The 22127-nt window shown below is 43.2% G+C and overlaps 1 protein-coding gene across 1 annotated transcript in view; it reads right to left on the reverse strand.

Moving 5' to 3' along the window:
• The window catches only part of LOC129323486 (membrane-spanning 4-domains subfamily A member 8-like), a 44979-nt gene extending 24202 nt beyond the window's left edge, over window positions 1-20777 (reverse strand). The window contains exons 1-4 of the mRNA XM_054970025.1: window positions 20571-20777; window positions 18244-18366; window positions 3673-3729; window positions 1770-1861 (exon numbers count right to left, since the gene is read on the reverse strand). Of these exons, the coding sequence (XP_054826000.1) occupies window positions 1770-1861; window positions 3673-3729; window positions 18244-18366; window positions 20571-20777 (479 nt within the window). The remainder of the gene's footprint in view (window positions 1-1769; window positions 1862-3672; window positions 3730-18243; window positions 18367-20570) is intronic.
• Between the last annotated feature and the right edge of the window lie 1350 nt (window positions 20778-22127).

The following is a 22127-nucleotide window of genomic DNA, read 5'->3' on the forward strand; positions in this document are numbered from 1 at the left end:
TACCTTGTTCCGGAAAACAGCGAAATCTCATGTGAAATCTCACGAGAAGACGCTGTTATCGCGTCTTCTCACGCGATAACAGCATCTTCTCGAGAGATTTCATGTGAGATTTCGCTGTTTTCCAGAACAAGGTAAGCCATGTGGAAACAGCCATAATCTTTTGGTGCAATTGATGGATAATATTGAATCATTTGATCATGTGGCCTGGTCACATGAATGCTTCTTTGAACATAACATTCTGAAACCTATGTCAGCAGGAAAGAATTTGACAGAGACCATCCCAGAATTTTTAGCGTTTTGAAGTATCACAAAGGTTTTAGACAAAGATTTGCAAAAAATGAAATGTACACACACAATGTATATATACACACACAATGTACATGATATATTTTAAATGTACACACAAGGCTAAATAGCTCACTTCGGCATATATATTTTCCCAGCAATAGAATACTACAGAGGAAAAATATTTTGATCCTGCATTATTGAATAACTATTGAATAACAGCCAGGCTAAAAATATGCTAAAAATTGTGTTTTCCAACACAATTACTGTGCTGTTATTGAACTTCCTCCATAGTTGGGATGGCTTTCAAAGCTGAGGTTATTCATGGTAGAAGAGCATTCCAGTGAAAGAGTTTGTAGTTAATGGGGCCTCATTTTCTATATATTTACTTTAAAAAGACAAATATGGGGTGGGAGGTTTGCATATTGCTTTTGCATTTCTTACCTTTGTGATGTTCAGATTTTTGTACAGTTGGAAAGTCATGAATGAAAATGTCATCCACTTTCACTTGTTATGATGAATGAATGTATTCTTTGATGAATGATAGAAGAGTTACAGATACTGATTTATTGAATAAACTGTGCTCCTTAGCCTATAATGAGCTGCATATACAGAGCTCTCTTTCCTTGGCAAGGAACTACGTTGGGGAACCAGCATGAATGCTCACGTTACTTTCCTTTCAAGGAGAGACACGTAAATCCCTCATGACAAATTTGATAATCTTATTTAATTTTTTTAACAGCCATTAAAATTCTCAAAGACATGTCACATGACCAGAATTTGCTTTTGATTAAATTTAACGACAACCTGAGGATTTGTGAAACTGCCAATAAGGATTTCAGAATCCTTTTCACTTATTTCAGGATCCCAAAAATGTTTCAATCATGCCAGATCTCCTATTCAAAATAATATGGCCACCTTACTTTAAATCATAAGGGAGATTCAAGAAAGGAAACTAGTTGTGACACTGCTTGCAACTACATTGGCTATTTTCAAAGCCACTGAATACCTGTCTCTGGGTAGCAACAGTGGGGAAGGATATTGCCTTCTATCCCTATTATCACTATGGGAGGCAGGATGTTGGATTGGATGGACACCAGATTTGATCCATTGGTATTTTCTAATGTTCTTATCATGGAGAAAAAAATGTTTGTTCATTTGGTTTTTCCATAATCAGAATATTTAGCACCAAATGGATATCAAACTTTGCAAGAATTCCCAGTTTCCAAATCCAAAATTTAAAAGAGACCCCTATGAACAATCTGAGCTTTACTTGCTGTTTTCCCTTAGTCTCAGAGGGAAGGCACCTTTTAAATTAAGAGCTGCTACTTTCTTTGGCAGTAGGAACCAATGTAGTGAAAACCGCTCAAGCTATGGGTGGTTTCTCTCTGTGATGCATTTGCATCCTTGTATCTGGTTCATAAATCAAAGATCTTTATGAAATTTATTCACTTACTCCTGACAAATAAAGATGAAAAGAATACAGCGAATTTATAGCCAACTCTGCTATATATAGAATCATGCCAATTAATGCCATGACAGCACTTGTGATGTTCATTCCCACACTGCACTTCACCTGAAAATAAGACACAAAGAATAAGGTAACCACAAGGCACAGAGAGTGATAAGACACACTTTTGTTTTTTAAAAAAGCCACACCCAATCATGATTTAGTTATGGACTCCAAGTTTCAAATTGTATTGAAGTTTTCACCTGGAAAAATTCAAGCCATAAGACATTCCTGAAGAATCTCAAGACTCTGTAGAAGGATCTAAAATACAAGCTTTATATATTTTGGCTTTACGTTTCTCCTAATGAAAAAGAGAATAGGCATAGCACACATTGCAGAGAATGTAGGTTGGGCCTGGGGTCTCCACACTGTGTCCTGTGTTAAGTCAGAGTTCTTCTCTAATCCTGCATGTGGGCTGCCCAATTTGGATAGTGACTGTGTTATACATGGAGCAACCCGCCCCCCCCCCGCCCCATCCTCCTGACCTGAGGTTGTGCTGAGGGGAAACACATGACTGTACAGATGTATTTCCCCAGGAGGCAAATAGCCCCCCACACACACACACACACCATTTCAGGTTTGAAAATGATACGGGGGGGGGGGGCAGGAGGCTTAAGCTCCTTCTCTACATATGCCAGAGTGGCAATACAAACTGGACACCTTGCATACAGGAATTGAGGAGAATATACAAATCACATCTGATTTTTACACAAGACTTCTGTAACTGTTTCCTTCACACTTCAGTGTTCTAGTTAAAGAAAATCCTATTTTATTTATGTGGGACAATTATATAATCTATAAATAAACTAAAAAATGAAATCCCCTTTAGTAAAGTGCTGCAAAGAAACATTCTAATAAAACAAACATGAATGAAGAGAACCATAGGATTACACCAGTTACCTAAGTATAACCTGGTCCCTTCCCACACACGCACACACAAATACACACTGCATAGTTCTCCCCGCCCCCCTGTATCCTTTCCCATTTCTTCCAGAACTTTGATGACTATTTCTCCTACACTATCATCTGATTTGCTATCTTGCTAATGCATGCATGTACTGCTTAGTCCTTTTGTAGGTAGACTATGTTAGCACACTAAAAAAGATACAAATATCAGTGTAAACAAGAGGAAAGGTATTAGATTAGTTTAGAGAGCTGTCTCTAAATGGACTTCTAGTTTCTCCAGTTGGACCTCCACTAGTCTTTTCTATGATTCCTAACCTGATCTGATTCATAATCCATCCCTGAGCTATATTCATTCTTAAAAAAATAAATTTTCTAATGTTGGGTGCTGGATCCAATGGACTGCTTGTGATGTAACTGTCAAATCATGTGAATCACTGTAATGTGGCTTCTTTTCATACCACAAAGGTAATGTTAGATGTGCTAAGTTTAATGAGAGAAGTTCACAACTTGCTGCTTCCAATACTAATGTGCCTGGAAACTGGGGCTGGAATAGGAAGAAATCACACAGAGAACTTCCAAATGGAGCTTCTGAGATTATCATCACAGATGGTAAGGAAGAAACTGTCCTGGAAGGGCTGCCATGTTGTCAAGGTAATGCCAGAAGGTACCAGGAGCGCCTGCTGTCTTGAACTGTGAAAGGAGGAAACTGGGCCAGAATCTGACACTAGTGCTTCAGATTCTTCCATTTTTAAGGACAGTTTCAATTTCTTCATTGGCTGTGTTTAGGAAAATTGGATTTAATTTGTCATAGCTTCCCTTTGTCCCAGCAGAGTTTGTGGAGCACCAGTCCAGCAAGGTTTACAGTACATAGATATTTTCTCTACAACCAATATGGTTGTAGAGAAAATAAGAGGGAAGGCTATTTTTATACTTCCAAGCTTTATAAATGAGAAGAAAAAGTTATATCTCACCAAGGAGGCACACATGGGATTCTCAGCTGACACAGAAAGGGAGCCAGAAGCAATAAACTGTTGAAAAGAAGGGTAAATGTCTTATATTGCATCCCTCTGCTAGAGATATGCAAAAAATAAAGCTGCATTTAAACTCAGCTGATTCAGTTAAAAACAAAGTGTGAATCTAATTACTTAATATTGAAATTAAAACCTGTTGTATTAGGAAATCAATTTAATAGATGTTTCCATTGGTTTAAATAGGAAACATATTTCTGGGTATTACTTCTAGTGAAGCTGCTTCCCTCCCCATACAAGCTGGAGCTTTCCTGCCATGCACTAGGGATGTATACCAAAACAGCAACTGGGATCTCCAAATCCAGGTTTCAGGGATCTCAAATATCCAGGAAAGAATTTCTGACCTGATTCTGCAAGATTAGAGAATCCCCAATTTTTCTGGCCATTATACCCTATGGGGGAAACTATCCGGGGAGCTGGAGGGGAATTTGTCAAGCAACTTCACTAAATTTACAGGAAACCTACTCCTGGCTGTCCACTACAAATGCCCCCACCAAGTTTCTGGAAGATTGGACCTGGGGTCCAATTCTATGGGCCCCTAAATAAGGTGCCACCAGCCGCAATCCATTGTTTCCTATGTGGGAAACATTTCCAAGGAGGCTCTTAGGGAGAAACAGGGAGTCGAGACTTCTACTGGCCAGAGGCACACTCCCAAATGCAAGCTCAACCCAAAGAAAGTCCAACAGAATCAAACTGAAGTTGTCCTAAAAGCCAGTGCCTGCTGAACAACCTGCCCAGCCAATCGCCATTGTTTCCTGTGATGGGAAAGTTTCCAAGCTGGTTCTCAGTGCAGAAAAACAGGTGCAAGACTGCTGCTGGCCAGAGGCAGACTTCTAAATGCAAGCTCAACCTAGAGAAAACCCAATAGAACCAAACTGAAGCAAGGGAACAAACATCAAACCAAAGAATCATGTCAAAACAAAGCATTCCATCCAAACCAAACTGAAGCAAGGGACACTGTTGCAACTTGGCCGAACAGAACTAGCATTACTCACAGAAACCAGGCAGACAAGGAGAGCTCTTGCATGGATCAGCCACTCACTCCCCCCACCCTCTTGTCTCTGTGTGGAAAAAAACACACAGCTAGCCAAGCTGAAGTCACGTTTCCCAGGTTTACCAATTAAACTTGCTTTATCTGGGGGGCCTGGATCAGATCCTGGATTCTCTAATTTGATCCAGGAAAGCTGGATTTAGCCAGAGCAGCTAAAATCGGGCTTTTTTGCCCAGTTCTTAAACCCAGATCACACACCTCTACCATGCACACTTGTTTCTCTTTCCCCTCTAATACAAGAAGTGAGGCAGTAAACAGGCAGGAAGGGGGGAAAGGTAGGCCAAAGTGGAGGGGTGAAGAGGGGTAAGTGGCATGGGGAAGGAAGCTGAAGTCAACAGATAGAAGGAGGGAGGGAAGCCAAAGCAGGCATTGGGGGGTGGCAAGAAAAAGCTGGCATGGTGTGCTAGTGGGCTAGGAGTGGCAAGTCAGAGGTAGCAGTATAGAACAAGCCAGAGGCAGCAGAGAGGGTTGGTGGAATGGGATTTCCACTCTCTTGAGATTTCTTCAAAGTCTCCACTAGGGGTGGGCATTTCGGGTATATGATACCCAAAAAAAGCACTTTATTTCTTTAACTGCTTTAGGTTATACAGTAGGAAGGCGCAACAGGGCATGAAAGCAGTGTACTACACAAAAATAACACAACTCACTTCACATCAGAGAATCACCCAAACACAATTGCTGTCAAAAACGGTGAAGTGGGTTGTATTATTTTGTGTAGTACACTGCTATCATGCCCTGTTGTGCCCTTCTACTGTGTAACCTAAAGCTGTTCAATAAATAAAGTGTTTTTGACAGGAATTGTGTTTTTGTGATTCTCTGATGTTAAGTGAGTTGTGTTATTTTTGTGTAAGATACTGCTGTCATGCCCTTTGGTGTGCCCCCCTGCTGTGTAACCTAAAGCTGTTCAAGAAATAAAGTGTTTTTGACAGGAACTGTGCTTTTGTGATTCTCTGATGTTAAGTGAGTTGTGTTAATTTTTCTGTGTGGGGGACTGCTGGTGTAATGTGTCATAATGCTTTGCCTACTTGTACTTTGAAAGGGAGAAAATAATTTTTTAAAAACTTTATTTTGTGTTGTTCGTGTTTTATTCTTTGTTGTGCAGTTGGTTCCCATCATAGGGAACAATGGGGCTGGCCGGCCAGCCATCTCTGTAGGTGGTGGGGGAATTTGAGAGAGGGTGTCTGTGGTTCAGGTGCTCTTTCACAGGGACCAGCTGGCACTCAGAAGTGTGCCCACCATTGTGGTACCCCTGGGCTGTGCAGAATTGCCCAGGGAAAGAGAGTTTAGAAGTTCCCAGCATAGGGAACAAAGGGAGAGGGCTGGTCTTTGCCAGCCTGTTCCTGGGGTTATGGGTGTGGGGTTGCTGGGGGTGGATTTGGGTCTGTGAGGGGCTAATGTGGGGATTTGGGTCTGTGTGTGGCAGCTGGGGGGGAATTGGGTTTGTGTGGGGCTGTAGGGGGTGGACTTTGGGGGCTGAGAGCACCTGCTTGGGGAGGCCATGAAATGCCCCCCCAAGTGGGAGCAGGCTGAGCCTTGGTGGGGGGTGGGAGTAGAGGTGGGAGAAGGGCCCCTGAGGGTTGGGGGGCATTTTGCATGCAAAATGCCACCCCTGGCAAGACAAGCCTCCCCGAGCTGTAAGTAGTAGAGAAAAGAGCACCTACTTGGGGAGGCCATGAAATGCCCCCCCAAGTGGGAGCAGGCTGAGCCTTGGTGGGAGGTGGGAGTAGAGGTGGGAGAAGGGCCCCTGAGGGTAGGGGGGCATTTTGCATGCAAAATGCCACCCCTGGCAAGACAAGCCTCCCCCAGCTGTAGTAGAGAAAAGAGCACCTACTTGGGGAGGCCATGAAATGCCCCCCCCCCAGTGGGAGCAGGCTGAGCCTTGGTGGGGGGTTGGAGGAAAGGTGGGAGAAGGGCCCCTGAGGGTTGGGGGGCATTTTGCATGTGAAATGCCACCCCTGGCAAAGGAAGCCTGCCTCTTCATTTTTTCCCCTTAGGAAAAAATGAATGAAGATCAGCAGCAGCAACCTAAAGCTATGCCCTTTTTAAGGTGAGGATAGGGGGACCTGGTTTTGGGGGCCATAACGTGGCCCCCCAAAGTCCAATCGGTCTGAAACTTGGAGGGTTGTTAGAGGGGAGTTAGAGGAAGGAATCCACCAATTTTAGGTTGATTCGGTGGGAAAATGCCTCCCCCAGGCTTCAGAGAAGCCTGGGGGAGGCTTTTCCCATTGAAAAAGCTAACCCGAATCAACCCGAATCAACCCGAATCAACCCGAATCGGCATACCCGAATCGGCTGGGCGATTCAGGTTTCTGCTATACCCGAATCGGCTTCTCGATTCAGGTTTTCCAGATTCGGGAAACACGAACCAGGGTTCCTTTGCTCACCCCTAGTCCCCACTTTTAGATAATGTGACTGCAATAATTTCCAACATTCAGTAAATTTGCAGTGCCTATGCAGAATTATACTCTTCTGTTTTGTTTTGTTATATTTTAGGTATTTATTTAAACATTAGTGTGCCACCTTTCTGCCAACTTAGGATTCTCAAGGCAACAATACTCTGGAGAAGTGGGCAGCTGTGAATAGGATGCAATTCAACAAAGACAAGTGCACAGTATTACATCTGGGCCACAAAAATGAGAAGCACAAATACTGGATGGGGGATACACTTTTGGGCAGTAGTATATGTGAAAGGGATCTTGGGGTAAGAGTGAACTGTAAACTAAATATGAGCAGTCAGTGTGATGCGGTGGCAAAAAAGGCTAATTCAATCTTGGGTTGTATCAAAGGGGCCATAGCATCAAAATCGCAGGAGGTCATAGCCCCTCTCTATACTGCCTTGGTCAGGCCACACCTGGAGTATTGTGTGCAGTTCCGGAGGCCTCACTTCAAAAAGGGTGTGGACAAAATAGAGAGGGTGCAGAGGAGAGCGACAAGAATGATCAGGGGTCTGGAGACTGAGCCCTACGAGGAAAGGCTGAAGGCCTTGGGAATGTTTAGTTTGGAGAAGAGGAGGTTGAGGGGGGACATGATTGCTCTCTTTAAATATTTGAAAGGCTGTCATTTGGAGGAGGGCAAGGAGCTGTTCCAGTTGGCAGCAGAGGGTAGGACGCAAAGCAATGGGCTAAAGGTACATGCACAAAGGTACCAGCTGGATATTAGGAAAAACTTTTTCACGGTCAGAGTAGTTCAAAAGTGGAATCAGCTGCCTAGGGAGGTGGTGAGCTCCCCCTCACTGGCAGTTTTCAAGAAGAGGCTGGATGAATACTTGTCAGAGATGCTTTAGGCTGATCCTGCACTGGGCAGGGGGTTGGACTAGATGGTCTGTATGGCCCCTTCCAACTCTATGATTCTATGATTCTAACAAACTATTAAAAAGACATTAAAAACCAACTTTTAAAAACAGTACACATATATAAAACCATAAATGAAAAACAAACAAGAAGGAGGGTCAATAAGGGCAAACCAGACAATACAGAAAGGTCTTCACCCATCCAGATGGACTTAGGAGGAGGGGAAGCAAAGGAAAAGAGTAACTCAGCACTTAGCACATGTATCTGTGAAATCTCCAGTGTAATCTCCACTGGAAATGTCTCCATTTCCACTTTCTGCCAATCATTTGGGATGGATTTGTAATCCTACATATGCATGGTTGCTGTTTGCCATTAGCTGCACTGTCTGCTTTCAAATGACAATGTTTCCCTGTGTAACAGCAACGCCGTGTCCATATGGCAGTTTCCCCCATATTTCCCTACTTCAGCTGCCTGTGGATGCTACCAGAGGTCTTTTAAAAATTGGTAATAGCTAGATAGTTATAGTAGTATAATAATGATCGGTTGTTATAATGCACTAGTCCCTCTAAATCCCCAGCTTTTCTTTACAAAAGAGTAAGTTTCTAGTCCTTTTCACTGCAGAGATTTAAGGGGGAAAGTGTGTCTCCACAATGGAAAGCACTAGAGACTTTTTAAAGAATGAATGCTGGGAATTCAGAGGAACTAGTTCATTGTTGTAACAGGTTGTTATAATGCCATAATGATCTAACAGCTTCTGATTTTTTAAAAAGCCCTCAAAGCTCCCTGGCATTACAGCAGGGAGAATAGTGGCTATGAGGGACTGAGACAAGGAAAATGGCACAGAAGTAGGACTTGGATAATGTGCACCTTCCCATCCAGACCATTTGATAATGCATTTGGATAATGTTCTTTTAAAAAAATAGAGAATAGCATGTTTCGAAAAAAAATCATACTGAAGACGGAGAAAGGATTATTGTAGCACGACTGAATCCAGCTCCATGTGTATGCTCCAAAAAAGTTGGTGCCGCTTGCAGGTGAAGCAGAGATATACTTGAGTGTGGAAGCAGCCTTTGCTATTTAGAATGTGCCTGCTAGGCAAAGGCCCAGCTTTGTTTGTACCTATTGGTAGGCAGCAGGGCTACAAAGAATGGGCGAGGGATAGTTGCAGAAGCCCAGGAAACCTGCCCCCCCCCAGTGATAGCAGCTCCTGCAGGTGGCAACAGAAGCGAGCACTTTGCTTGTACTAGCTGGCAAGCGGGCAAGGCTGCAGAGACTGGAGAATGATGAAGCCAGAAGAACTAGGTAGGGTCTAGTGAAAACAGAGCCGAACATATAGAACAAGTAGAACAGAATAAAAAAGAATAGGAACAAGATGTGGGAAGAATTTTGTCCTACATGTTTCTACCTATCACAGTGATGTGGGGAGTGAGATTGGCCCCCTAGAGCCACAGTCTAAGGAACTAACAAATTGGCAGGGGAGAGATGGATAAACTTGCACATTAACTACCCTGCTAGCATTAAATTAATTTACTTTTTTTTTGCTGCAGAGCTAACAACATGGCCATCATATCTAAGAAGAGGTGAGACTAAGTAGAACTTCAGTCGGTAAGCAACAAAGAAAATCTTACTGCGTGTTTCCTCAAAAGTGTTATATGTTGGTAAATTAACATCTAAAAGAAGAATCATAAGTATAAGATCACAAGGTGGCAGCAGAGATCATACAGAGATCACATTCAGAGTAAGTGTTCCTTAAACGAGCATTTGAAAGTCTTTTGATATACATTTATTTATGTATTTATTTATTTACTTTATTTAATAATAATAACAACAACTATTCTTATATACTACTATTCTAGACAGATTAGTGCCCCACTCAGAGCTGGGAAGCTGGGACTGAGAGAAATGGTTTACCCAAGGCCACCTGCAGAGTTCATGGTAGTAGTGGGATTCAAAACCAGTAGAGTGTTGACTTGCAGCCCAACCACAATCGTTGTGCTTCAGCAGAGTGCTATAGCACTATGCTGTAGTCTGCCATTCTTGCTTACACTCATGGCAGACTATGCAATGTGAATGCATGAAATAAGTGATACCTGGGTCTAGATCTTCTGTATCTATTCTGGGAGCCATATCCTTATGCATGCCTGAGCACTGGCCAGTTTGACTCAAATCCTGCTTGCCAGTCTCATGCAGTGAGCTGATCATCTGGAGGGCTGTTGTTTCTGAGTGAATTTGGATGAGTTCATTTTGCATAATTATGCTATTTTCTCCCTTTTTTGCAGCAACAGCACCCCCATTTGCCACTACTGTCAATTTAAAAGACACATAGTAAAGAGGGGGGAAATCTCTTTGAGATTGAGTAGATGCCCCTGACTGTGCAGTGTAGCTGATTCTGGTCATTTAAAGGATGCATTCAACTGTGCAGGTGCAAAGAGGAGACAAACTGCAAACATTTCTCTGCTTTACAATATAGTTAGGTCACCTTAATGATCCAACCACGACTCAGAGAGATACATGTCTCAATTTCATTTTCAGTCTGGGAAAAAGCAGATGCAAATTATAAACAACCCTGCCCTGCAGAACAAGTGCTGGCAAAAAGCCCCTCAAAATAAACTTCAGCAACAACCACCAAGGCAATCTAACTAGGAGCTCACCTCTCACATAATCAAGGGAACTGAGCTAGGAAAGTTCACATAGCAATCGTGTTTCTGTCAAAGTTCACAGCATGCATGTGGTCCTCTTCTTCTCTGTGTATCTCTTTCTGATATAGATCCCATCCATTGCTGATCTCCAGAACTTATAAATTTACCACTCACAGCAACAGTCCTTTCTTAAGATTAAAAATCAGTCAAGTGTTGTCTTTATGAGTGATTCTCAGCATGTATGGGCAGCCAGCCCCAGGAGTAGAGAAGATCAGCCCCTCTTATAGAAGTCCCTGAGGCATTTGCATCTCAGAGTCTTCACTATCCATGCTGAAGTTTGTTTGATTGCTGAAGAACCAGGAGAAGGTAGACTACTTGGTAGCCTGCTGTGACTGTTTTGCTCAGCATGTTGCAGATAAATTATTTTGCATCTTTTCCAGCTTGGACTTTACATTAACAATGATGGAGTCAGATGGAGTTGAGGGGGGGGGGCGCAATCTGTCCAGTTGTTTGGGATACTTCTCAGTTTATTCAGCCTGATGATATAGACAGAATCATTGGAATTTTATGACTCTTGCCTAGGATTACCAGATCTATCCTAGGAAGAGGTCAGGAGGGTGAGGGGCAAGGAAGCATGTAGTTATCCTGTGGAAGTGATATGATCACATGGGGGGCAGAAGTCTGCATTCTCTTCATGCCAGAGCATGAAACAGTGTTTGGGCAGAATCTTAAGGAATTGGCCCTTGTGTGATGCCATTGCTTTCAGTATAACCAGAAGCAATAGCATTGCACAGGGTGCAGAGCATGCAGGTGGATTTTGCCCAGGGCAGCCTGCCTCCTCCTGCCAATTGCCAGTGATCAGTGGGCAGATGGGCAAACTGCCAAGAGTTTGCTTCCCATCAACAGGCACCTGGCAAACCTACCCTTGCTCTTCCTGGCAACTTAAATCTGCTGTAAGGCAGGTGGCGGGGTGGGGGTGGGGAGTTGGCTGACTGAGTCTGAGAGGTTGTTAATGCTTCTTTGAGAGATGGGCTGGTTGCCCCACCTTTGAAAAAGGCTGTAGTGCTCCCAGGGGCGGCGCAAGGTTTTACGGTGCTCGCGGCCGGCTGGCCGGGCGCCCCCCCCCCGCACGAGCACCAACCTGCATGATGACGTCACCCGTGACATCATCACGGGAGCGCGCACACCGCTGCTGGCCCAATTGCTGCGGCAGGCGGCCTCTGAGCTCTCCTGCTCAGTTGTCTGCACCACAGATGCCTGCCCGCGGTGGCTGCGCCCGGCTGGGGGCTTGTGCTGACGGCAGCGGCAGCGCGGGGCAGGAGGGATAGGAGACTGCTGCTTTGTGGCGCACGCTCCTGCCCCCCTGCGCCTCCTCCAGCGCTCCCTCCAGCACCCCGCGCCTGAGGCCACCACCTACCTGGCCTCAATGGGCGTGCCAGCCCTGAGTGCTCCCTCTTCATAAGGAGATCTTAATAACAATCAACCAGTCTCAAATGTTCCATTCTTGAGCAAGGTGATAGAAAGGGTGGTGGCTGGACAACTTCAAGCTTTTCTGGATGAGGCAAAGTGTTTAGATCCTTTCCAGTCTTGTTTTAGTCCTGAAACAGCCTTGGTCACCTTGGTGGATGACCTGCTCTGGGAGTAGGCTTGTCTCCCACTGTAAGCCCCATTGCCCATTTGCTTGGCGTGCTGGCAGAAGACAGCAGAAGAAGTTTTGTGTAGTGGTTAAGAGCAGCAGGATTCTAATCTGGAGAGCCAGGTTTGATTCCCCACTCCTCCACTTGAAGCCAGCTGGGTGACCTTGGGCTAGTCACAGTTCTCTGGAGCTCTCTCAGCCCCACCCACCTCACAGGGTGTTTTGTTGTGGGGATAATAATTAGCACAAAATATAGAGCAACACGGTAAGTATAGCAGCAACAAAACACAATTTCCCGTGCAATAACAATGTCTCCCTATTTTATTTACAGTAGTTGCATAATTTAACAGAAAACTATACCACATGTAACCAGTCCTAGGAAAAAATATTTTGCAGGCGTCATATATGCTCCAAAGTCAATACATAAAGTGTCCAGTGCTTCAAGTGCTCTATTAATATTGCAACAGGTATTAAAGTGCAAATGCTTCCTAGCACCATGTACACACTAATTCTTTCATTCAAGCTCGCCTTATGTTCCAACTGGAATTGGGTATAGTCCAAGATTTGGTTCCAATAAACTGTGTAGTTCACAGATTACAAGTAGACCTTTGCGTGTATTCTTTAGGTGTACATTGATAATTCTGTGACATCAGTATTCTAACGGAAGGTCCAGATCACCATTGTATCCGTTTCCAAGCTCTTTCTCAAAGAACACAGTTGTCAAAGGTTCATGCAGCTACCACTCCATACTAGTCATCAATTTTCCTAGTATGGAGTGGTAGTTGCATGAACCTTTGACAACTGTGTTCTTTGAGAAAGAGCTTGGAAACGGATACAATGGTGATCTGGACCTTCCGTTAGAATACTGATGTCACAGAATTATCAATGTACACCTAAAGAATACACGCAAAGGTCTACTTGTAATCTGTGAACTACACAATTTATTGGAACTAAATCTTGGACTATACCCAATTCCAGATGGAACATAAGGTGAGCTTGAATGAAAGAATTAGTGTGTACATGGTGCTAGGAAGCATTTGCACTTTAATACCTGTTGCAATATTAATAGAGCACTTGAAGCACTGGACACTTTATGTATTGACTTTGGAGCATATATGACGCCTGCAAAATAATTTTTCCTAGGACTGGTTACATGTGGTATAGTTTTCTGTTAAATTATGCAACTACTGTAAATAAAATAGGGAGACATTGTTATTGTGGGGATAATAATGGCATACTTTGTAAACTGCTCTGAGTGCATGTTAAGTTGTCCTGAAGGGCGGTATATAAACCATGTGTAATTATTATTAAAATAAAAAACAGCAACGTCAATGATGTCATTACATCACTTCCAGGTACAACACAGAAGTGACAAAAGATAGCTCTAGGAATTGCCAGAAACTGTATGGTAAAACTGGTTGTACTTGGAAGAGATGAAGCAATTTTGGCAATGTTTCCAGTGCCACAAGCATGCACTCTTGTCCGGGGCCCCACACCCCCACCGGTTGCCAAGCTTGGCCTGGCAACCCCATCCAAGAGATGGACAGGTGGAGGGAAACTCTGTTGATTCTCCTTGACCTCTCAGTGGCTTTCAATACCATTGTTTATGGTATCTGTCTGGGCTGCCTCTGGGATTGGGAGGCACTGTTTTGCAATGGTTCCAGTCCTATCTGGAGGGTAGGTTTCAGAAGTTGTTGGTGGGGGACTGCTGCTCAGCTCCTTCGTTTTTGGCCTATGGTATCCTGCAATGTTCCATCTTATCCCCAATACTCCTTAACATCAACATGAAACCACTGGGTGAGATCATCCAGAGATTTGGGCTGAGTTGCCACCAATGTGCAGGTGGACACCCAGCTCTATTTCACACTTCCAACTGATCCCAGGGAGGCGGTAGAAGCCCTGAAACAGTATATGGAGGCAATTTTAGAGTGAACGTGAGCTAATAAACTGAAGCTTAATCCCGACAAGATGCTATTGGTGAGTCTGACACAGGATTTAAGGTGTCGCCTATTCTGCATGGGGTTGCACTCCCCTTGAAGGAACAGGCCTGTAGTCTGGGAGTGCTCTTGGACTCAGGCCTACTGCAAGATAAACAGCTGGGAGCTGTGGCCAAGCATGCCGTTTACCAGCTTCAACAGGTTAGCCAGCTGTGGCAAGAAAGATCTAGCCACTGTGGTGCATGCCCTGGTTACATCCATATTAAAATACTGCGACTTCCGGCTTGGGGATTCATGGAGGTCTAACGCAGCTCCATTTGTGGAGCTGACCGGACTGCCGTTTTAAGCGGCCGGCGGGGTGAAAAATAGCCCGCGGCCGACTGCTCTCAGGCGGAGAGCAGGCAAAGAACGCTCAAGACCCTAGGGTGAGTTAGATCTCGGACGAGGGGGGGCTCTACATAACGGGTCCCCTCCCGATCCTTGAGGTCCCACCTTGCGACGGGTCGGCTACAATCTCTGCGGCAGTTTTGGGGCCAATTCGGCTGGCATAAGACCTACATACCCAAGCTTCGATTGGGGGAAGAAGTGGAAAGGAGAACTTGAAATCGAAACAGCGATTACAACCCGAGGAAAGTGAAGGGAAGGTAAAGATCACTATCTTCCGATACGGGACAGATTGATAAAAACAGAGAGGAAAAAAAGTAGACTTTTAAACTGCAACAGACTAGTGAAAAGGAGGGGAAGCTCCGGCAGGAGTTGTATTAGAAAAGAGACTAAGTTTAAAGAAGTTATTAAAGAAATCGGATTATTGTTTTGAATACCTGTGGCTTTGGAGCTGTGAGAAAAAGACACCATCGCGAGACCTGCTGTGGGAAGACGGGAGACAGGAAGTGCGTAACAACAATAGAGCGGCTGGAGAGAAGCGGCCCTTGCTGGAGGGCAGGAAGAAGGGAATCGCCATCTTTGAGAGGGGAAGGGTCGCGGCTTCAGCGGAAAAGGAAGTAGGCCATATTGGATTATAAAATCATAGAGAGACCATAGAGAAAAGACGCCCGACATTTTGGACCCTTTAAAATTAATTTATGCAAGAAGACCAGGACATTTGAAATAAAAAAGGTACTAAATTTAACGCCACGGAGCTAAGGAAGAGAGCGGATTCGTGGGAGCGAGCTAAAGCAAGCCCCACGATGTCGAAGAAAGAGTGGCAATCGGCAATAGAAAACCTGGATAAAAAACTTTTGGAGGTGATTAAAGAATTTAAAGACATGAAATTGGAGCTGATCAAAGAGGTTAAACAGACAGTAAAATCGGAGCTGTCAGAAGTAAAATCGGAGCTGTCAGAAGTGAAGAAAGGTATGGAAACAATACAAAGTGAATTACAAGGGACGCAGCAGAGAGTTAAAACAGTAGAAGGAGCGATGGAGAACTTAGCAGATACACAACAAACAGAGATGAGGTTGATGAGGGGAAGGATGGCGGTTGCGGAAAGTAGACATATGGAGAAGCAGCTCAGATTTCGCGGCCTGCCGGAAATGGAAGGAAAGACAGCGCAAGAGCAGATGACGGAGGTGTTAGCTGAATACCTGGGGAAGGAGGAGGAGGATGTTGTGGCTATCCTAGATGTGGCATATCGTGTGAACTCGAGAATTGCAACCCAGAGAAAAGTACCAAGAGACGTGATTGTACAATTTACAACAAGAAATATGAAAGAGAAGATTGTGACTAAACAGTTTCAAGATCCCTATTTTATTTACAGTAGTTGCATAATTTAACAGAAAACTATACCACATGTAACCAGTCCTAGGAAAAAATATTTTGCAGGCGTCATATATGCTCCAAAGTCAATACATAAAGTGTCCAGTGCTTCAAGTGCTCTATTAATATTGCAACAGGTATTAAAGTGCAAATGCTTCCTAGCACCATGTACACACTAATTCTTTCATTCAAGCTCGCCTTATGTTCCAACTGGAATTGGGTATAGTCCAAGATTTGGTTCCAATAAACTGTGTAGTTCACAGATTACAAGTAGACCTTTGCGTGTATTCTTTAGGTGTACATTGATAATTCTGTGACATCAGTATTCTAACGGAAGGTCCAGATCACCATTGTATCCGTTTCCAAGCTCTTTCTCAAAGAACACAGTTGTCAAAGGTTCATGCAGCTACCACTCCATACTAGTCATCAATTTTCCTAGTATGGAGTGGTAGTTGCATGAACCTTTGACAACTGTGTTCTTTGAGAAAGAGCTTGGAAACGGATACAATGGTGATCTGGACCTTCCGTTAGAATACTGATGTCACAGAATTATCAATGTACACCTAAAGAATACACGCAAAGGTCTACTTGTAATCTGTGAACTACACAGTTTATTGGAACCAAATCTTGGACTATACCCAATTCCAGTTGGAACATAAGGTGAGCTTGAATGAAAGAATTAGTGTGTACATGGTGCTAGGAAGCATTTGCACTTTAATACCTGTTGCAATATTAATAGAGCACTTGAAGCACTGGACACTTTATGTATTGACTTTGGAGCATATATGACGCCTGCAAAATAATTTTTCCTAGGACTGGTTACATGTGGTATAGTTTTCTGTTAAATTATGCAACTACTGTAAATAAAATAGGGAGACATTGTTATTGTGGGGATAATAATGGCATACTTTGTAAACTGCTCTGAGTGCGTGTTAAGTTGTCCTGAAGGGCGGTATATAAACCATGTGTAATTATTATTAAAATAAAAAACAGCAACGTCAATGATGTCATTACATCACTTCCAGGTACAACACAGAAGTGACAAAAGATAGCTCTAGGAATTGCCAGAAACTGTATGGTAAAACTGGTTGTACTTGGAAGAGATGAAGCAATTTTGGCAATGTTTCCAGTGCCACAAGCATGCACTCTTGTCCGGGGCCCCACACCCCCACCGGTTGCCAAGCTTGGCCTGGCAACCCCATCCAAGAGATGGACAGGTGGAGGGAAACTCTGTTGATTCTCCTTGACCTCTCAGTGGCTTTCAATACCATTGTTTATGGTATCTGTCTGGGCTGCCTCTGGGATTGGGAGGCACTGTTTTGCAATGGTTCCAGTCCTATCTGGAGGGTAGGTTTCAGAAGTTGTTGGTGGGGGACTGCTGCTCAGCTCCTTCGTTTTTGGCCTATGGTATCCTGCAATGTTCCATCTTATCCCCAATACTCCTTAACATCAACATGAAACCACTGGGTGAGATCATCCAGAGATTTGGGCTGAGTTGCCACCAATGTGCAGGTGGACACCCAGCTCTATTTCACACTTCCAACTGATCCCAGGGAGGCGGTAGAAGCCCTGAAACAGTATATGGAGGCAATTTTAGAGTGAACGTGAGCTAATAAACTGAAGCTTAATCCCGACAAGATGCTATTGGTGAGTCTGACACAGGATTTAAGGTGTCGCCTATTCTGCATGGGGTTGCACTCCCCTTGAAGGAACAGGCCTGTAGTCTGGGAGTGCTCTTGGACTCAGGCCTACTGCAAGATAAACAGCTGGGAGCTGTGGCCAAGCATGCCGTTTACCAGCTTCAACAGGTTAGCCAGCTGTGGCAAGAAAGATCTAGCCACTGTGGTGCATGCCCTGGTTACATCCATATTAAAATACTGCAATGTGCTCTATGTGGGGCTGCCCTTGAGAAGTGTTTAGAAATTTCAGTTGGTGCAGAATCCTGCAGTCAAGATGTTGACTGCAGTGCGTTCTAGGGACCGTATCACTCCAGCCTTGGCTCATCTACACAGGCTCCTGATTAATTTCTGGGGACAATTGGAAGTGCTGATGCTGACCTTTAAAACCTATACAGCTACAAGTTCTTTGTACACAGAAAATGAATATCTGAACAAGAATTTGATTGGCACTCTCCCAATGTATATATTTTAAAAATCATGGCCATCCAAACACATGAGCTCTCAAAGACAAACGTTATATTACTTACAAATATTCCACCCCAGAATGGATAAAGTGCAACGACGGCCAAAGGTATGTAGTATAAACCAACAAGAACAGCTGAGACCCCCCCAAATCCAATGTGCATCAGCCCAATTATGATCTGGATGGCCTGTAGAAGGAGAAAACAGCAAGCAAGGTCAAATAATTCAATGAGCAGTGGATAGGTTGCATTATGACCCATTAACACATTCTGGAAACATTAAAAAATAATGTAAACCTAGCTAGTTCATTTAGTCAATTTCCTTTTATAATAGAAAACTGAAAAAGACTAAGCCGTACACGGGCTTTCCGCAAATGATGCAAAACCGAATTATTCAAAAAGGCTTTTGTATTGTAGGGAGGGGCTCTCAGATGCTTTGCTAATGAATTAAGGACCATAGACTTCTCCACTATGTTGCCTTATGTACTACCTGTTGTCTTAAATATGTGATCCTATGAGCTACTTGTGCTTCATGTGGTCTAATGTCAGCCCTAGAACTGCTTATGTTCTGTTTCAGCATTTCTTCAACTCTGTATTGGATTCTTACTAATGCTTTGTCTTTGTAAAATTGTGTTTATTTACCATATGGCATTGTTTATGGAAATGTCCTTGAAATTGACAGTACTAATCTCACACTGTGTAATCCGCCTTGAGTCTCAGTGAGAAAGGCAGACTATAAATGACATAAATGAATGAATGAATGAATGAATGAATGAATAATAAGTTCAAAACATATTAGTTCTGATATAGATGAATTACAAAAGCTGAAAAATGACTTCATTTTAGCAAATAAAATCTTTTGGGCTTGTTGTGATGGAGAGTGTCCTCAAGTTATAGCTGACTTATGGCATTCCCTGGTGGGGTTTTCATGGCAAGAGAAATGGTTTGCTGTTGCCTGCCTCTGTGACTCTAGTCTTCATTAGAGGAATCTCATCCAATTACTAACCAAAGCAAACTCTGCTTAGCTTCTGAGATGATGAGATCAGGCTCACCTGGACTATTGAGATCACAGCTTAGGCTTGTTACAACCGTAATATTTACTGATCCAATCTGGCAATAATTGCAAGGCTTTAACTCCAGTATATGAATTGTAGCTCCCTGCAGCTCAGGCCCATCTCTTTGGGTTAGCCCTAAAGTGCCCCAGCTTCTACAAATGTCCATTATGTGCCCACTGTAACATCACAGATTTCTTTCTGAGTCTTAGTTGCACGCTAAGAAAATATTCTTCAGACCCACTTTCTTAATCCAACTCATTCCCTATGTAAATAGTTTCAGGTGGGTTGCCATGTTGGTCTGAATTAGAAGAGCAAGATTCGAGTCCAAAAGCATCTTTCTAGGGTATAAGTTTTAGACAGTCAAGCTCCCTTTGTCAGATATATTGAACTTTAGAGTGTACTCGATTTGAACCTTGCTCATTCCCTATTAGTTCCTCTTTCAAGTCTTTTCCTTTTCTGACCAGCTTCTCCTAAATCTGAGCTTCATATAATATATAAAAAAGATCTCTGTGTTGTACTCTTTTCTGATAAGAATGAGAGAAAGAGTTGGTATGCTGCTGTCAAACAAATCAACTCTTTGTTGGGAAGGAAGCAAAACAGATCCCTATGTGAAGGGGGGGGCGGACACTACCACCAAGAATCTTTGGTCTCGCCTCTACTGCCTTACAGCAATTATGCCAATGTAATACAGTATTGACCAGGAAGAGCCAGGTTGAAGCCTGGCTCAGACATAAACTATGAAGATAAAATTGGGATGGAGTGGGGGAATATGCGGTACAAGATAATAATGCCATTAATATTAATTTTTAATAAATATTATAATATACTGGAGTATCCTACCACTCAGCTTGGCTATGGGCAGTACATTCTGGCAACATAAGTCTTGTTCCAACTGCACAAGAAGCAACCCAACAACGTAAGAGTCTCCTGCATTGGCAGGACTTTGTGCTGAGGAAACATGTCACCCGTAGCTAAGTGGAGTGGTAGGCTGCAAACCATGTCTGTGCCTGGAAGTTCCTTTGGAGGAAAACTAGCCATTGTTGGAGTAGGCTCATCATATTGTTGTTTTTTTACGTCCCTTATTCTTGGGCAGAAATACCTTTACTTATTTCTAGCAAGTGGAGTACTTGAACTACCAAATACTAGGGCTGTCGCTCACCAGGAATTAACCTTAAAATGTCGATATCTTCATAAGTAAGTTTATACAATATCCACAACTAGAACCTGTTGGCTTCCCTTTTGAACAACTTCATTTTTCCTGCACTGCCATCACTGTGCCAAAGAAGCTATTAAAATTACTGTACATTGGTCCATGAGCAGGAAACCAAATACACTTACCCCCAGTGTCTTGGTCTCTACTTTACGGAGTTTCTCCTGTACCCTCTGCTGAGGGTTTTGCTCAGGTTGGCTGTTGGAGTTTCCAGGTTGCTGTCCTCCATATTGTATCACCCCTCCTGACGGGATAACAGTTCCAGGGATTAGCTGTCCTCCCTGGACTATGTTGGCACCATTTGAAGGAATGAAGAGCATTGACCCATTAGCCATTCTTAGTGGATCTGTTGCCATATCTCAATTGTCTGCAAGCAGGGGAAGGGACCCATAAGGAAATAAACAAATGATAACAAAAGTTGCAAATCCCCACACATTCACCCACTCCTAACTCAGACTAAAATCTGAAACAGAGCCAAGGAAGGTGAGCTCTGTGCCAGTAGATGTTCTCATGTAAATACTCAACTAAGTCAATTACTCATGACTAATCTTTATGCAGCTTTTTGCACTTATGGAATGTATGCACAGAGACTACCCCCCAGCGTTCATCAGGGTAAAGGAAGATCAAAGAGAGTTTGCCATTTTTTGTAAATAGATGCAAATAAACCCTAGTCTTTAGAACAATCAGGTCTCAAAAGGAAACAAATGGAAAGTAATTTGGGGAGAGGGGCAAAAATCAAGATGGACCATTGACAGAGGCCTCGAAATGGGGGCCTAGAGTTCTCTAGAATGACAAGTGATATCCAGACTACAGAGCTCAGTTCCCCTGCAGGAAATGGCAGCTTTGAAGTGCAGGTTCTATGGAACCAAACACCCACTGAGTTCCCTCTCCAAACTCTGCCCTTCCCAGGTAGCACCCCCAGATTTCCAGGAATTTCTGATTCTGGCACTGGCAAGCCTATCCAATACGGCCCTTAAATATATAAAAAATTAAATTGTAGGGACATCATGGTGGAGTTAACAAACTTGTTCTTGAACTGGTTTTCTCCAAATCTGCTCAAACTTTATGTGGGAGTACCATTGCTAGCTGATACCCCCCTAAAAAAAAATGTGATATACTTTTGCCCCAGTAAGAGAAGTTTGAAAAGGAGATGAAGCTTTTCACCACATGGAATGAAAGAGCATCAATTGTCCCTAAAGAAACATCTAATGGAGCTTATTCAGAAATTGGCAGCCATATGGAAATGCCCACCAGTGCCACACAGATTTCCAGGTCTAGGGAAAGACTGAAAATTTCTTTATTATGCAGCTTGCAGAGTGGCTACATAGTTCTAGCATTCGTCTGTTACATAGACCACCCATTTTTCTTATCTACCTAAAATTTGGAATGGAGAATTGCCAGGTAATTTGCTTTCATTTTTTGAGCAAAAAATATTATTGTATGCTCATAAAGTGATGAGATTTCAGAGGTCCCATTTCAACACATAATTTAAGTAAATAATTTGAAAGTCTATATCTTTTGATAACAGAAAACATCATCATAGAATTTTTCCCAAAGGAAAAATGGCTAACCTTTGGAACTTGAGAAGGAAGCCTGAATCCTCCAGGGGGGGGGGGAGGTCAAAACATATTTTTAATGTATAGGGAACTCTTCTACTTTGTCTGGAGGTGAAGGTGGCTAAATAT

This window comes from Eublepharis macularius, chromosome 2, assembly GCF_028583425.1.
Source record: "Eublepharis macularius isolate TG4126 chromosome 2, MPM_Emac_v1.0, whole genome shotgun sequence".
In the NCBI taxonomy this organism is placed as follows: domain Eukaryota; kingdom Metazoa; phylum Chordata; class Lepidosauria; order Squamata; family Eublepharidae; genus Eublepharis; species Eublepharis macularius.